The 16,978-nt window shown below is 40.9% G+C and overlaps 3 protein-coding genes across 7 annotated transcripts in view; 1 reads left to right on the forward strand and 2 right to left on the reverse strand.

The window, feature by feature from the left end:
* LOC108872980 (histone demethylase UTY) overlaps window positions 1–8,516 on the reverse strand; it is a 25,454-nt gene extending 16,938 nt beyond the window's left edge. For both annotated transcript variants that reach the window (XM_018660947.2, XM_018660946.2), the window contains exons 1-5: window positions 8,338–8,516; window positions 8,137–8,200; window positions 1,521–1,629; window positions 1,170–1,219; window positions 476–534 (exon numbers count right to left, since the gene is read on the reverse strand). In XM_018660947.2, coding sequence (XP_018516463.1) covers window positions 476–534; window positions 1,170–1,219; window positions 1,521–1,629; window positions 8,137–8,200; window positions 8,338–8,516 — 461 coding nt within the window. The remainder of the gene's footprint in view (window positions 1–475; window positions 535–1,169; window positions 1,220–1,520; window positions 1,630–8,136; window positions 8,201–8,337) is intronic.
* On the forward strand, window positions 8,452–13,438 carry LOC108872982 (FUN14 domain-containing protein 1). Of its 4 annotated transcripts, none has more exons than XM_018660950.2 (5): window positions 8,452–8,542; window positions 9,889–10,057; window positions 10,333–10,408; window positions 11,384–11,518; window positions 12,050–13,438. In XM_018660950.2, the coding sequence occupies exons 1-5, from the start codon at window positions 8,515–8,517 to the stop codon at window positions 12,125–12,127; spliced, it is 486 nt and encodes a 161-aa protein (XP_018516466.1). In that variant the 5' UTR covers window positions 8,452–8,514; the 3' UTR covers window positions 12,128–13,438. The 4 variants fall into 4 exon arrangements, with proteins under 4 accessions (XP_018516466.1, XP_018516468.1, XP_018516467.1 ...); XM_018660952.2 differs by having other exon boundaries at window positions 11,384–11,512; XM_018660951.2 differs by lacking the exon at window positions 8,452–8,542 and adding an exon at window positions 9,289–9,429.
* A 22-nt stretch (window positions 13,439–13,460) lies between these two features.
* Window positions 13,461–16,978, reverse strand: cenpl (centromere protein L). Its single transcript, XM_018660949.2, has 5 exons — window positions 16,890–16,978; window positions 15,966–16,140; window positions 15,595–15,849; window positions 14,862–15,443; window positions 13,461–14,750 (listed from the first exon to the last, which is right to left on the reverse strand). Exons 1-5 carry the CDS (start codon window positions 16,907–16,909, stop codon window positions 14,676–14,678), a joined length of 1,107 nt encoding a protein of 368 aa, XP_018516465.1. The 5' UTR covers window positions 16,910–16,978; the 3' UTR covers window positions 13,461–14,675.

The following is a 16,978-nucleotide window of genomic DNA, read 5'->3' on the forward strand; positions in this document are numbered from 1 at the left end:
CACACAGATGATCTTAGTTGCTCTTGAATGGACTTGTTTTTCCACTGTATGGTATTTGCCTTATGTAAAGTGTATTCAGCTGTTCAGCAACAGGTTTGTTTGACAATTTGTAATAAAATGCCATGTGATTTGTTTAGCCATATCTGAAGTATTCAAGCTCCTATTCCAGGAAGTAATGCATTATGATTGATGTGATTTTCATGTAGTTTGATCAAACATTTTATTATTGCATGACATCTATTTAAATTTACATTCTACTCAGTGTATTTGTTAATGCTCTGTATTCTGTTAAATTTCTCAATCCAAGTCTAAAAGAAAAATAGCTAAGCTAACACTTGAGTTACCCTTTAGCACTGTCCATTAATGTGGATTTAATGAAGCTACATTGAAATTGTATCCAAGACTGGAATATTATTCCACTCATTAATGTGCACTGTTTTTATGCTTGTGAAATAAAAAGAAAGTTGGTACTCACCACTGAAAGGCATTATAGTGGAAGTAGACCATTCCCAGGCCATACAGAAAGGCAGCATTCTGGGTGGAAAAGGTGCAAGATCATTATTACAAATAGAAATTTCAGATTCACAATGTTTGACAAATCTAACTAAACTGAAGCAACTTAAGAATGTACAAGCATCACCTATTTATTTGCTACTGTGCAATGAAAACACTGAGTTTTATTGTTCAGTTGTATTTCCTCAAATGAAAATTTTACCAAAATTTTTCATGGTGTCAAAAAGTCTATTGCCTACCTTGGTAACCAATATCAAAGCTGCTGATTCAACCCTCACTAAATCAACATGTTTCTGAAACTGTGTGTGTCCTTGTAAACAAAGGTTATACACATTTACATAACCTTGCGGCTACATGGTACAGTTCAGTAATCGGAAAAACCAATAATGAGCTATCAATCTCACCGCAAAGTGTCACCTTAACAGGAAAAAGAGTTCAAGATGACTCCAACATGAAAACCGAAACCGCATCTTACGCCGGCATCTAACCCAACCGAGACCATACATGCTTCCTGTGTATGAGCGAATGAATGTGTGGGAAAGTGAGCAACATTGTGTGTGTGTGTGTGTGTGATTGAAAGTAGGTGAGAGTATCACTAACTGAATGAGTAAGTGAGCTTGTGGGCACGTGTGTTTGTGTGTGTTTGTGTGCCTTACCTTCCAGTAGTCTGACTGTAAACTGTAGTACCTCTGGTATGCCGATAATGCTGTAATTAAAGTAGAGGGAAACAGGGAATTAATCGAGGATAAGATAGCGAGCAGTCAGAGTTGGAATGAAGCCAGCTGCAGAAGTCTATAAATTCCTTAAGTTGTAATAAAAGTTTAAAAAAGACTTTTGCAAGTATAAAAATCTTAGGTTAGTTAATCATTTGTAAAAGAATTTAAAGTACATGGAAGGTATTTTAATTGAAGTGTTTGTCAAACCAGATGAGGACTAAGCAGAAACGTGTGAGGAATGGATCATTGTACAAACCACTTGAGCACAGATGAAAAGGAGAGATTACTCACCTTTTGGGTAATCCTCCAAGAGGAGGTTGAAGTGGCCGAGCTGGCAGAATAACTCAGGCTCCACTTTGCCCTCGGCCTTAAGGATGAGCGAATCGTAGCAGCGAACAGCCTGGGAGAGGGGAGACAAAAACAAACTGGCTCAACTGCGCGTGCCCGTCTGTCTGTCTGTATACATGCGCTGCACTTGAGAGAAAAAGCAGCACAGCACTGTAGCGATCTATGTTTGTATTACGCAAAGAGAAAGAACAAGTGGGGAGAAAGTGAGAGTGAAGATCACAGAGAGTAATAATGTCACAGAGAACTTTTCAAAGTCGCAGCATGGCTGACGTCAGCCCCCTAATTCTGGCCAAGCCGACTCAAATTCCTTTTCAGCAGATAAATATCAGCCCTAACTTACTGAAATGAGGTTTGCTGTAGATAAGGGTCCTTGAAGCTTTTTTCTTTCTTTCTTTCTTTTTTTTTTTTTTTTTTACTTCTTCTGTTACAGATCTTCCTGCCTTGATAAAAAGAGATACAACAGCAGCTGAGGCCTCTGAACAGGAGTTATACTACAGTTTAAGGGCCATGGCAGTGTTTTACTAATTTACTAAAAAAGCAATGGGCAGTATTAACACTATACATGGTACAGCCTGTGCTAGTTTACTTCTCCTCATGTGCATTTAACCATTTTCTGACAATAATAGTGAACATGCAACACCATTAATCACTGCTGGCACAGGTAAAGGCAGTCTATATTATATTCAAAATGCAACCCCCCCAGTTCTGAAGTTTCTCCAATTATGAACAAGAATTAAAAACACACACAATCAGGTGCAGACCAGTGTGAGCTTCAGTGAAGATAATCCACAGAGAGATAACTCATGTAAGACCACACACATGCTGAGTAACAAACTTCCTCAGGTTCATTCACCTCTTCTTCGCACTAATGCAATTACTACATTCTGAACAAAGAATCCGAACTTGGATTAAGAGTGCAGCATTTCCGTGAATTCCAAAGTAAGATAACTGCTGCACTGTACTTCCAATTTAAGAAATCGGCCCAAGAAATAAAATCAGATGTCACTGACAACCTGAGCACACACAAGTAGTCCAGGCTGTAAAAGGAAATCAAGCACGTACTGTCCGTGTCCCCTTCCTCACCAAGGCAAACAAACATAAGAGTGCCCTCCCTGGCACTCAGGTTTCTCTGGTGCCACGCTGAGATCACATCAAAAGATAACTCAGCTGGTCCCCAACGTCGAGTGCCGCTCTGCCATTGAAAGCCAAGAGAGGCAGCTGCGTGAAGTGAAGGAGACTAAGAAATTGCTTCCAAGTTTGCGCAGAAGTGGACGATTTTTTCCATCTCTCGTCTCACAGTTTTTAAGGATGATCAACCTTTAATGCTTTTTTATGGAGCTGTAACCTTCGAAACAAACACAAAAACAAAGGCAAGCTGTTTGTCCTTGGTGGGTAGTGCTGTCAATGCCAAAAAAAGCTGTTACATAATCAAATACATTTCACATGGTTATACTGAAATGTAAAAATCCTTTGCCAAGACCACATGCAGCAGATGCAGGCCACGACAGAAAGGCTGGCTACTGAGTGACGGCTCTTCACATCATCTATGATAAAGGCCAAGCTCTTCACCCTTCAGACATGAGGATTGGTCTTAAGAACACAACTTCAACAGGTTTACCCAGTGGCAATCGCAACAGCAGTTCATATATTACATGGCAATGCAGGAGACTGAGTGCCAACTGTTTCTAAAGCTGGATTTATACTAGAAGTAAGTAACAACCGTCTAGGTTTTGATTTATATCAGATTCTATCTGTTCATACTACCACAACACCACCACATGAATTTATTGTACATGATTAGGCCCTGTAATGCTGTTATTATACTCATTCTTCCACTCACTTTGTGATCCCAGTGACAATAGGAAGGTGCACCATCTCATTACTGAATAGGAGTCTACTGCAAATAGGCTACTACATGCAATCACTGTGTTTACATTCTATTATTCACTGTGGCAGAAAGCAGAGATTGTGGTGAGCGGAGGCTTTGTAATGGAGGGTTGCTAGATGTGTGTGTGTTCATAAAAACCAAAACAACACCCCCCCCCCAGCAGATTACTGAGCCAATATCCATTTTCCTAAAAGCACATCACTATGAACAACCTCCACCAAGAGAGAACACAAGCAAGCTCGACAAGCTGACCAATCATAGTTTTTGAAATGTAAACCTGACCTACAACAAATACAGGTCTGTTCAAAAACACCACCCATTTTCAGAGTCAATCAAAGTGGGAAAAAAAAAGCTGGATGAGTAATTTTAGTCTGAACGGCTGAGTGGTAGAAGAGAAAGAGAACTCTGCTGACACAGCACTTTAGTCAGGATTGTTTGTGCCGTTCATTTTGTATCAACCTGTGCAAAATTTCCCAGAAATACAATTTGGATTTGCCAAGCGTTGAGTCACAGGTGGACTTAAAAAGCTCTGAAGTGCAAGAGGGTCTGAATACCATGCTGGTACCTTGCTAGTTTTTAAGGCACCATCTCTGTGTAATTTAGCATAATTTTGTCAACCACAGCTTTATCTACATCTTGTCTTGTCACATTCATGCCCTTTTAAACACAGACAACGTAAACACTGTTAATAGAAAGTACACTTTCAAGTCAAACACCAAGTAATAGGCTAGCTAGCCAGCATTATGTAAAAATCTGAACATGCTGGGGGACTAGAGGGTATCCTTCAGGTAGGGTTGGTGATATGATAATACATGTGGGACAATATAAACTGTTTAAATATGAACTTTATACAATAGTACATTATCTGTGGGTGTATGAGGTCACTGCCAACCAATGAGCAGGAGCTGTAAGCAGCCTTAACAACTCTTTAATGGCATCCTTACATCCTTGTGATGATGCACGTTATTGGTTGTTTATTTAATTCACCAGATTAGCAAAGATACACCACAAGTGCTTTGCTATAAAACCTTAAACTATTAATCTGCAGACATTGTGCAGTAACTGCAATACAATCCCCAAATCCACAGTCATCACATCAGCAGACAGAACTATTAACTTATCAAACATTTTAAATCACTTAGGAGCAAACAAAACAAGATCTGACTCAGATTACCACTCATCGCATAACGGGACACAGTGTGGCCAGAATTGTTAAGAGATGCTGCTATGGTGCTGTCAGCCCTGTTAGCTTTCATGGGCCAGGGCATGCCTGTATGCCTTGATCAATTTCAACCTAGGACCTTGCTGTGAGGCAACAGTGCATAACAGAGTGTCCACAGATAAAATGAAGTGAAACAAAATGCTTTCAGTTTCATGCTGTCTCTGTAGCATGGTACAAGTGAACAGATTACTAATCTTACACTGACCAATTTACAAATCTAGCACTAAACTCAAATTCTTATAACTTCTCTGTCCTGCATGCAAGCTTATGAGTCAAACAGTATGTTGCATGCAAACAGTTTTATTTAAGTTTTACTTTATTAATTCGTACGGGGGGGGGGGGGCTGTCCTCTGCAAACGACCTCTCTTAACTATTTTGGAACAGAGGTCAACCGCAGCGCACTGCCCAGCCAGTGCCCCAGTCAAGGGCAATGCAACAGCACTCCTAATAACTAACATGCACGTAGTTTGGCGTGGCCTTCCTGACCTGGAGGAAACGCATGCAAACACAGGGAGAACATGCAAACTTCACTCAAAAAGGCACCAGTCAAACCACTGTGAGGACTTAACCCAAAGACCCTTTGTGCTGTGCAATAGCCACTGAGAAATAATCACAAATACAAATACTGTCACACCTGGATAACAAAAATAAGAGGACACCCAAGTTGACAGCTTATCTTCCAACAAGTTATTCTAAGTTTACTTCACTGCAACCTAGTTACTGGTGGTGATACAGTGACCTAGTTCTGTCAGCAATGTTGAACCCACGGTTATGCAGATAACCATACACAGAGCAACAGTGAAGAGACGCGACCACAGCAAAGTGCCAGACAGGGTAGTCACTCAAAACTAATAAGCTACGAGCAGAAATGGATTCATAAAATGCTTAAATTTTCAAATGAAGAATGTGACAAAATGAGACTGTTCATGAGAATTGAGCGTTTTTAATAATGCTCTGCAGAGTCAGATGCAGAATTCCATGACAGTAGAGCTGAAGCGAACTGCTCGCGAGGTCACGTTCCGGTCCGTTTGCCATTTTGTTTTCACAAGCCATTCTCGGACAAGGACACGAGAAAACTATCAAGATTCAATGTGTCACAAATGCCTTGTGTCTAATGCAAGCCTTCACATAGGCAGAATTTTAATGAAGTAAGGTTTCAGTTTCAGAGACACCAACAACTAATGGTTTCTTTGCCTTTGGGGGAGCAACAATTACACACTAATATACAGCAGTTGACCTAAGCTACAAGTCTAACAACCAGCAATTTCCACAGTCATGCTGTGTTTTATATCATTTGATAGTCTGGAATCAGTGATGCTGTTTCTGCTGCTCAATATGGATCCAAAATAATTTTCTCTCAATGCCCAAACTCTGCATCAGAACAGTCAAAACCAACCCCCCACTCTCTCATGCGATTAAAATCTTGTACTTTCAGTATTTTATTGCAGCTATAACAAGACATTACTTCTCAAACACTTATTAAGTCAACATCTTATGTCTTTTATAGTCTTCATATTACAGTTATAATCTTTTAGTCTCAAGTAAAATTGCACATTCATTTGCTTGACACAGCTGTATCACTTCAAGTCCATGTTAACTGCCAGACACTGCTAATCCTCATAGAACATGCAAGTATCTATACTATGGTGTACAAGTGCAGGGAAGTCTGGCAGGAGACGCTGACTGTGGAGCAAGAGCTGGCTTTGACAATGTCAGACGTTACAGGCACCATAACCACCACAGCCATCAGAGGGCACAAAATAATTGCAGAGGGCACAAAATAACCCTCGACTACGCCAGGAGTGAGCAAGTTTTCTGAGCAGCACACTCCATAATATGCATCACTGACATCGAACCAATTCCACAAGGTATATCACAAAATAGACCTTTTTTATGCAACTGGGTTAGCTGTTCCAAGATGGGTGGTGAGCACTTTTATGGCAGCATTACCAAACAAAGCATATATTACACTAACGAACTTAAATAAAAATCAACAAATAGCATGCTAAACCTTTACGCCAATAGTGTACACATATGCTGATATGCTTGCCCTACAGTGAAACTAGGAGGTGTACAGTTTGATTCATGTTCAATACACTGACTGCACTGCACACTGTCCATGTTCTCCAGCATGCATGGTACACCAGTGCTTTCTTCTGCTTGTGTGCAGCTAACGCCAGACGAGTAGCTACACTTCCTAGGTATCCCACACCACCTAGCGAGCAGATTCGTGGATGGCCTTTCAGACCATGAGCTGTCAAGAGCACCATCTTCTCTACATCATCCACTATTGACGATAAATTCACAAGAAATGGGCTTTGCTCTTTGTTAGCCCAGCAGTGTGCTAAGTACGGGTGCACTGTGCCTGTTTAACACGTAGCTTTCTAGTCCGAGGGTGCATGCAGAACCAAACAAGGGCAATGAAAACTGTAAACAAAGGATCCTGACACCACCTAGGTCGGCATGAGGAACACGCCTTTACAAAGAGCCACAGTCCTGTGGGAGAGTTAAGAAAATACTTAAGCAACACACAACGATTCAGAGCAATACATTAATATCAAATTGGTTATACAGATATCAGTGTCACTCCGCCGTGTCCCGCCATCTTGGACAGGCAGCCAGCCATTAACGTTACTTGTAACGTTTGTCAACTCGTTCACACGGACTACCAACGAAAAACGACTTGAACTCGTCCTGGAGTACATTCAGTGGGGCAACGCAATGTCACAAAAACAAGCTACCACAATGTGGCAAAGCCGCTACATCAATGCAAATGCTACGGGCACTAGCTAACCTTACCAAATAACGTAAACGCGTAAGCTGTATTTGGTGCACCCTGGAAGACGGCTACAACGTTAACGTTACTTCCACCAAACGTTGGAACGGTTATTGCCTTTTGAGGATACTTGTGTGTTTAAGCTTAGATGTGAGAGAGTAACACTTGCAATAAACACAATCTCACGACGACATAAAACTTTCCTCATTGGAGTGCAATGTTTCCAGTAATCAATGTGCTACACAAAACCGTGACGACGTTGTGTTGTTGGTGGTACAATTGCAAGTACACAGGGATACGTTGTAGGGAATAGCTATCCAGCTAACAGGGAAGGGCGGCTGCCTAGCAAACATTAACATATGTTAACGTTAACAAGCTAGTTAAACCAAGACAGTCGTGGCTAGTTGGCTATTTTGGCTAGCGACACCACGTAGCCGCAGGTGCAGGGTCGCTGTTCATCGGATGAGAGCAGCTAACTAGCAAGCTAGCTGGCTGGCTAAAAGAGGGGCTGCGGCTAGCTGGCCTTGGTCTCCTTAGCGAGTGGGCCACTTGCATTCAGAGTGGCTTGCTACTTAGAGAGCAAATTTACTGCCATGCATGCTAGGAGGTTGGAGTAAGTCCAGTGGATCATGGTGCTGCTTGGTTGTAAAATACATCCAGTTAGATTTGCTACCTTCATCAACAGGGCCTTCGTTCTGGCGCCATCTTCATGAAGCTTCTGAAATCCAAACAGTGAGCTGCAAACAAGAAGACAACATAGGCGGCTCAGTATCACTTGCAGAGCGGCTCAGAGATATTTTCGACATGCGAGAACCGAAAACAATTAATTTTCAAACTGTGCGTTTATGTGAGTGCACGGGGATACTTTTCCGACCTGTCGATCCCGACCAAACTGTCCCTCTCCTGGGCTGTCAGTGTCGGAAAGTCCTCCTCTGTTTCACTCGCTTTTCCCGCCGCCATTTTCTTTCCCTCATCACCACTAGAAGAAGCCGAGCCGAGACTCCGAGCAGCAGCGCAGGCAGCAACGGCGAGAGACACACCGCACGATTGCATGGAAAATCGCGACGCGGGGACAAACGGTTGGCTCCGCCGAATCAAAGAAGAAAAACTGAAGAAAACAAAATGATCAAAAACTTTTTCCCAGGATGAAAAGATGCGATTCGATATAGTAAATCCTTTCGGGGGGACAGAAGCGCTCTCCGGGTGGCTCCTCAAACGTCACATCTTTCATCACAAAGTAATCTTGTGCCGCTATTTTAATGAGAATAACTGAGTACAATATCCAATATGTGAGTATTTGACAATAAAACGCGTTTCGGCTGCGAAGATAAAGTTGTTATAATTGTGTCACCTAAGCGAACCCACGCGCCGCTGTAACCACGCCCTCTCCCCCCTCATCAGCCAATAGGAGGACCCGTATCCTACCATATGACTTCCCTGCTATATCATTCTTTTATCTTAAATATTCATATTCTCCCTGCAAACCACTCATCTTTTATATCACGATTATTCTGGAAGCATGTTCAAAATTATTTACTGTCTGAACATGTGTATTACCCATGTGCATTAAAGTGAAAGAGCTTTGTTTCCCTGACACATGCAATAATTTCCACACGGTAAAATGTTATATTGTATTCAGTAATATGTATTGACACTTGGGTGTCAGTTGTCGTTTTTTCTGACATGCTGCTTAAACGATGACTGCAATGCATCATTCGTTTCGACTCTTTCACTTCTGTTTGCACTTTCCAAAATCCCAGTATATTTCTGTGATATCTTCTTCCTACGGATAAAAAGTTTCAAATTTTTAGCAATAAAGTTGCTAAATTGCTGAGCCTAATCAAGCGATATGAAAGCATTTTGACTGACGTGGCAGAGCATCATAATGTAGGCGTGGCTTAGTATTGTCAACATCCTGGTGACATAACTAGTTTCTCCAAAATGGCGACGGTGGACCAGAGAGAAGGTTAGTGATTGTGTTTATTGAAAAATACCGGCGTTATTTCCCTCATTAATGAAGGAATTTATAAGTTTTTCAACCAGCGACAATAAAATAGGAAAACGGTCTTGACCTCGAAGCCTGTAATAGTCCGTAAAGGAAATGTTAGAGAGTACGATATTGGATTGGTAGCCATTTGACGCTAGCCTGCTAATATTAGCTTCCCAAGTCATTTACATAGAAAAAAACAAGCACCCCACAGAGCCTGTTGTAACTGAGCCGCTCTTTTAAATGTTATGGTTCACTTTTGCTTTTTTTGTTAGAGCAGCCAAAAGTAGGGCTGTCAATAACTAGGTCATTTTAAAATACGTGCACAATATAAACGAGGTTAAATTAGTGTCATTTAGTGTGTATATATAGTCCTTATTCTGAAAGGCTGGTGGTGTATATCTTTGTTAACGTTATCTTTTATTCCTTGTCTCACAGCAGGTCAGGACGACCCAGAGAGTGAAGATGAGGTTTATGAGGTTGTGGACCTGACAGAATATGCCCGGAGGCACCAGTGGTGGAGCAGGGTGTTTGGGAACAATTCAGGCCCGATTGCTGAGAAGTATTCAGTGGCCACTCAGCTCATGATGGGAGGGGTGTCTGGATGGTAAGGCCTGGAGCTCTGTCTGCTCGTGGGGTCACATCTGAATCAGTTTAGAGAACTGAAAAGAACATAAAGCCAACGTTACTGAGTTAACTTGGTGTTAGAATCTATTAATAATAGATCAAAAACATGACTCAGTGGACATGACATGTAATTAAATGATTATAATCACGTACTATCAGTCAGCACCTGTCTGTACTGTTCTATGTAAATCCACTTTATTATTATTTATTTTTATCATTTAAAGAACAATCCTCCCTTTTTCTCAACACATACAGGTGTGCTGGCTACCTTTTCCAGAGAGTTGGGAAGATAGCTGCCACTGCTGTTGGTGGAGGGTTCCTTCTTTTACAGGTAAGAGTACTATAATACAATGATTATATAGTGTCAGTAATTAGATATGTACTGCATCAACAGTGTTTCAAAGGAGTAGAAAAATGTGCATCCTTTGTAACATTCATACTTCACTGACAACTCTACACCATGATACTCAGCTGGTCCATGCTCTTCAGCAGAAACACAAACAGTGTGTCAGCTGGCTCTAAATGGATGCATGCCATTTTTATGGGGCATTGCATAGCTAGCCATGTATTATTTTGCAACTGAAAAAGCCCTTGTAACCAAATAGAGTACACCAGAGTCAGTTGACTTGATCCACAGGCTGATTAGGACACAAAATTGTTGTCATGATGAGGTTCGTAGATAATTTTAAAAATGTGCCTTGAGTACATAACCTTGCTTCTCTCTGTGTTTTTATTATTGTTGTTTTTGCAAGGTTTCAGTTGTGGAACAAAGACAGATTTCAGCATCCAGATAGAAAAACAGATTTTCAATTATTACCTTTTTTATACACCCAGGAGTCCCAGAGTTCATTCATTGTCAGGCTGAGATGAGAATTTAAGTTGGTTCATTCTCTGTGAGTTATTTTCATCAAGGTTAGGAAAACTATCTGTCTGAACCAAATGTTCCTTGAATACTTATTTATATACTTATATATACTCAAAGAAGGCCATAACTTTTTTTATGGTTATATTTTAGAGACCGAATCATCTGCATCTTTTAATGTTTGAATGCTTTTTTCCCAAGAGGAATTTGGTTTGCAGACAGGTCTAGAGGGTCTCAATAAAACACACATTATGTCTCATTGAAACATCATAAACCGTCAGACAGTGATGTAATATAGCACAGAAAAATTCAGTTCATAAGACCCAAGTGTGCAATTAAAGATAACTTATTAGTCACACATATTATGCCTGCAAAATTTTGAGGTAGGTAGTATTAAATATTATGTGTGCAGAATCAGTTCTTAATATGACTCTTTTCCTACAGATTGCCAATCACAGTGGCTATGTGCAGGTAGACTGGAAGAAGGTGGAGAAGGATGTAAACAAAGCGAAAAAGCACCTGAAGAAGAAAGCAAACAAAGCAGCCCCTGAATTAAACACATTCATTGAGGAGGTAAAGGTACCTGTAACAAAGCTTGCTTTTCCTTTCACGCTTTTGCTTATTTCTAATTGACTGTTGCTAAATCTGAATCAAACATTTCTTTCTGTTAACTAAAAACCACACCTAACATACCTCTGTAATGTAATTAATTAGAACTAAATGCATGTACTGTTCTATGATGTTTGGGTTGTGGTGGAGAGGTTTAGTTCTTTATCTGCAAAGTTACAATGCCCTCTAGTGTACTGTTAGCCATACTGCATTCACTAGCTGTGACACAGCAGGCACAGAAGAGAGATGGTGATTATATTTTGACAGCAGTAAAGATGTTGGGTGTATCCATCCTCAGATTATATACATCTTTAGATTAGGGTCAGTTGATGGTTTAAATATGTGGCATTTCCCTTTAAAATTTCTTTTAATCTGGATTATTTCCCTGGCTATTTTTCCAGCATCAATTAACCAGTTAACAGCAGTTCATCAGTTGATCAGTATGTCCATTTTAAACTCTTATCAACTCATTCTCCCTCTTTTCCCTCCCCTCCCACGCAGGCCACAGACTTTATAAAGAGGAACATTGTCTTGTCCAGCGGGTTCGTCGGTGGCTTCTTCCTGGGTTTGGCCTCTTAAAGTTGCTGCGCCCGCCGCAGTCTCCACTTAATGTGAATCACATCACTACATAGGTCACTTTTCCTCTCCATTGTTTACCTCTCAGCCCCATGTGTGCATTGATTTATCTTTTAATGAACTGAACAAGGGGGTTACGTTGAGCATCCAAGCATGATCTGTTGTGACAGTGTGTTCTACTTTTAAATCAGTCGTAGCTAATTATTTCCTTCAGGGTGGGGAGGGTGGGTGGTTAAGTACACATGCTGAAATGTTCTTGAATTGTACTGTGAAGACTCTCTTCTGTGGGACCCATCATGGATTTTTGCCAGAGTGCTAAATATGTCAAGCTGCCACAAACTAGCACAGATACGCCTCGATTGTCCATCCCTTCGCGCATTTGCCCGGTGGATGTTGATCATATATTGTTAAAAGTTGGCATGTGTGGGCGCCATTGTAAATATATAGCCAACCCCTTTTCAGAGCTGTAAATACCCACACAAGAGTAAATATTATATAAACAACACGGAAGGCAGCAGAGTGGGAAGTTAACACCTTCCCCCAGTCTAGTGCTTGGAGGTATTTTTTTATGTAGCTGTGAAGTTTGGCGAGTTTATGTGCCATTTAAGCATGTAAGCAAACACAGTTGTTTTTAAAGTTTGCCACACTGGCTGGGGGTTTAAACAAAGGTATTTTTCCACTCTGAGCAGTTCTCATTGACATACAACACATATCACAAGCATAAATCACAACTACATGTTAAATCTGTTAATATTCTCTACTTTAAATTGCTTACAGACTATTAAACACAGATTCTATACTCCCATAATCCTCAGCTCCATGATGCCCTTTAATGACAGGATGAGCATCTGCGGTACCCTAATTACCACCATCACAAACGAGACACCAATCCCGTCATTAAAGACCAGAATGGAGCTGCGATTGTGACTCCAACGCCCTCGCTATTGTCGTCTTGCATTTAGTAGTGTCAGTGTAGCAATGAAACAGCGACGCTGCCGAGTTGTGCATCATCACGTTAATTATCCAGATAGGACATCCACACATAGGAGAGCAGTGAAGTTGATCACAAGTTGCTTATTTTGTTTTCTGCCTTTTTCTACCAGTGCAATATACAGTATTGTTTCAGATGTAAGGGTTTTGTTTGAAGAGCTTGTGTCTCCTACTGACAATTTATATGCTCATATTCCCTCATTGTTTCTATTTAATGTTATTTTGATAACTTTATTTGAACTGTATGAATTTCATTGGGTGTTTCTTTTGGAATAAGTTGCCTGATTTTGTTTTGAGTAACAATAAAATAAAATACAGAACAAATGTTTGTCTGGAGTCGTTAGAGTGAAAGGGTGGGAAATCATTTATTGCTTTAAGTTGATCAATGTCCTTTTGTCAAACTATGTATTTATATATTATACATTTGGAGTTGGAGCCAATTCAGCTACAACTGAAGTTGTTAACAAGCTGTAAAAGGGGGAAAATTAATATAAAGCTGGAACAAATGAAGCTGCCAGAAATAGATAACTGATAAGTGTTGCTGATGACAGGCATTTTGGAGATGGCATCCTGGAATTGTGATGGATTCAGGTGATAAAGATGCCGCAAATCTTAATGTTCTGTCTGTCCACTTATCCGCTTGAATATATATCATTAATCATGACATAAAACAAAATGAACACAGATACAACAAACATCACCTGCAGCTGCTCGGGGTTAGTTCACAATTTTTCACGCTTCTCTTAAAATACTTGTCTGGTGCCCACATGGACATTAAAACAGGTTGTCTTTACTGTAATCATCCTTTAAACAACCTGAGTTGAGATCTTCCAAATTTAGCCAAATTCCCTCCTTGTGTTTCTATAAACTCCTGCGTCCTTATTGCTACACTGGAGGAATAGAGGCCATAACTTTGTAAAATATGTACTTTAGATTGTTGGATTAACTTCTGATAGATTTAGGAATCCATCTTTGCACAGGACGACTGTGTGCGTTTAAGAGAGCTCTTAATGACTGCTGTTATAAGATTACACAGGAAAAACCATTCTTGAACCCATACTGTACAGTCAGACTGTTAAACACCACACTGTGTCCTTTTTTTCTTTTATTTACAACTATAAATGACAAAAGATATAAACAACTAGACATGAATATATATAGTACACTATTTACAAAATGGAGTGGAACCATAGCTTGTTCACCAAGAGAAAAACCAAAAGGTAAACTTGGAACACAAGGACTTTTCCTAAATACATAATAATAATTACCTGTACTTAATTGCTGTTTATGTGCTGGTAAATGAAAGGAACATATAACCAGAATATGGATCTGTGTTGCTTTCATTGGAGATAATATTGTGAAAAATGTTAAATTTCATGTTGTGAAAAAAAAGATATATTTAAAAAGAAGAAAGGTTTAGCATAGTTTTACAAAAAGAACTATGCATCAACTATATAGGAAAATGAAGCTACACGTCCAGTCTTTCCAGGCAGCAACTGTTGTTCAAATGAACGCTGCTATTGCAATACTGTATTTCCTGTTTGTTTAAAGTCTTTATTCTTCAGATGGGCATTTTGAGGAGGGCACACTCTGTCAGTAGTGTCAGGGTGGTGATCATGTATCTGCTGTTGGAGATCTAAAAGGAGAGGAAAAAAATATTAGTACAACACTTATCTTTCCTTGTGTGTGTAAGAAGGAAAGTATCTTGTGAAAAACTTTGAGAGCAGTTCTTTCCGTCAGATGATACCTTGATTCTGCCGCTGTACTTGGCTGAACCCAGTGCCGTGGAGACCTGTTGTAGACTTCCAGCTGACAGATCCAGCCTGAAGTGTCTGTAGAAGTGGTTCTTCAGCCCCTGCATGAACCTCATCACCTCCTTTAAATCGATACTGCCTCCCTCCTCCACCTCCTCCCCTCCCTCGCTCTCCTCCTCTGGATCCTTTCTCACGCTGCTCCACAGCTCCCAGGCGTCTTGGGCATCGACGGTGTAGGTGATCTGCAGCGGTGGTGTGACTGGAAGAGTCCAGATCATTCTGAGGTGCTGGATGTTGGATTCGGTGTGGCAGTTAGTCCATAATGCCACCAGCCATTGAAGGCTGGTGTGGCTGATTTCCAGGGGTCCGAAGCAGCAGTCGAACATCTGCTGGAACCAGGATTTGACCAAAGTGGTGAGAACCTCGGGCCCACTGCTGCCAAAAAGCGGCAGACAGATGAAGTCTTTTGAAAGAGAGCTCAAGTAATCGGGATTGCCGTTGATACAGGCCAGCCAGCCACTCCATACCAACTTCTGGGGATCGTCCTGCTTGGCAAACATAGGCTTTGAATGGATCTGTGGTGGAAAAGGGAAGAGTTGGAAACAGCAATATGAACACAAGGCATACTCAAGATTGAAAATGTAAATAAAATTCAAGTCTTTCTGTTTTATAGAGCCTACATATTTCCTCACATGCTCCCCTGCTTCAACAGAACCCTGTGCTTACCTGTATTAGGACAGTCTCAGCGTCATCAGCCGTCTCTGTCATTCCCTGCACCACAGAGAAGGACACTCTGAAGCTGCTCTGTGATCCCTCCGCATCCACCGCCAAACCCTGCTGCTTCTCTGCAGCGATAAATGCTGAAAGCTGCCTGGAATAGCTCTTCAGCTGGGTGTGCCTGAACTGATACAGAGGAGTAACGTACGACAGCTTCCACTCTGTTTTCAGCAGTAAGGTCAGCTGCTCTGGATCTACCTTGTCCTGTAGCAAGGAGAGATGGAGAAGATGATCTTTCTGTGTCTCTTTCTTTCTCTGTGTATGTTTAATGGACCAAAACTGATTCAAAACGTGGACAGCAATGGCTTGGATCGACTCACAGTTATGTTGTGTGACTTTGGGGCTCTTCTGCTGGTGTTGAGCCTCCGTGCTGTCAACGCCGGAGTTAAGCCAAGCCGTGAAGCAGCACCTAGGCAGCTGCGGTATGACTGCCGGTAGCTCTTGCTTTTGCTCCTCCTCTGAACTACAACACTGTTGAGGGGAGTCCTCACCACACTGAAAATCACACACAGATCACTATAATATCAGTTTCTTCTGGTGTTTACTTCATTAGGTAGTCATTAAATCAATATTATTCAAGATTGTGAGTGAACTATTATTTAAAGATCAGTTAATAATGAAGATTTCTTTGAAAACAACAGCAGCAACAAGAAGCACAGTCCTAAACTTTGCTAACAGGCTACTGCTTTCTCATGTTCCCTTCGCAAGCACATAGCAAAGAGAAACCACTGTTTGGAAACTGTACGTGCATCTCTTTCACGTTTAGGGTTATCATTAATTGAAATTTAATGAAAATGTTAGATAAAGCTTCTCTCTGTCAGCAGAAGTGGACATAAAAACTTCGGGTGTCCGTTTTGGCCTCTGTTTTTGTTTTATCTTGAAGGAAAAGTACTGAGCGACTAAGAGAAGAAACATAAAATGGTGAAATTACGATTTTGTACAGTGCTCTCTTGGGTGTAGGACACTTGCCGAATGGAAAAGTGGAAGCCAACGATTCGTAAAACGTCTTCTATATCAAAATACCAGACTGACACATTTCACGAAAAGCAAAACAACATTAAAATACTCGGTTACTGAATGTTATTTGGTGTGGTAGTCTCTTCATACGTGCGACAGCGGCAGGTACCGAGGCTAAAGGCGCCGTAATGCAATAACCACTAAATTGTGCAGTTTTTGTTGTCACGAAGGCAAATATTCTGTAGAAAATAGTGTGTTTCTTAGTATGAAATCGATAAAATATTTACCTATTATGCTGTCGCTCCATGTCTGGCTTACCGAAGAAAACCGGAAACAAATTTGAACATCGCGCTTTCCCAGGAGCCTGCGCGGTTAG

This window comes from Lates calcarifer, linkage group LG7_2, assembly GCF_001640805.2.
Source record: "Lates calcarifer isolate ASB-BC8 linkage group LG7_2, TLL_Latcal_v3, whole genome shotgun sequence".
NCBI lineage: Eukaryota > Metazoa > Chordata > Actinopteri > Centropomidae > Lates > Lates calcarifer.

Coding starts and splice junctions, on each gene's coding strand:
- LOC108872982 (XM_018660950.2), top strand. CDS start 8,515: ATGGAAAATCGCGACGCGGGGACAAACG. Junction 10,409..11,383: donor GAGGGTTCCTTCTTTTACAG/GTAAGAGTACTA, acceptor CTTTTCCTACAG/ATTGCCAATCACAGTGGCTA. Junction 11,519..12,049: donor CATTCATTGAGGAGGTAAAG/GTACCTGTAACA, acceptor CCTCCCACGCAG/GCCACAGACTTTATAAAGAG.
- cenpl (XM_018660949.2), bottom strand. CDS start 16,909: ATGGAGCGACAGCATAATAG. Junction 16,141..16,889: donor ATGGAGCGACAGCATAATAG/GTAAATATTTTA, acceptor TGTGATTTTCAG/TGTGGTGAGGACTCCCCTCA. Junction 14,751..14,861: donor AGTACAGCGGCAGAATCAAG/GTATCATCTGAC, acceptor CTCTCCTTTTAG/ATCTCCAACAGCAGATACAT.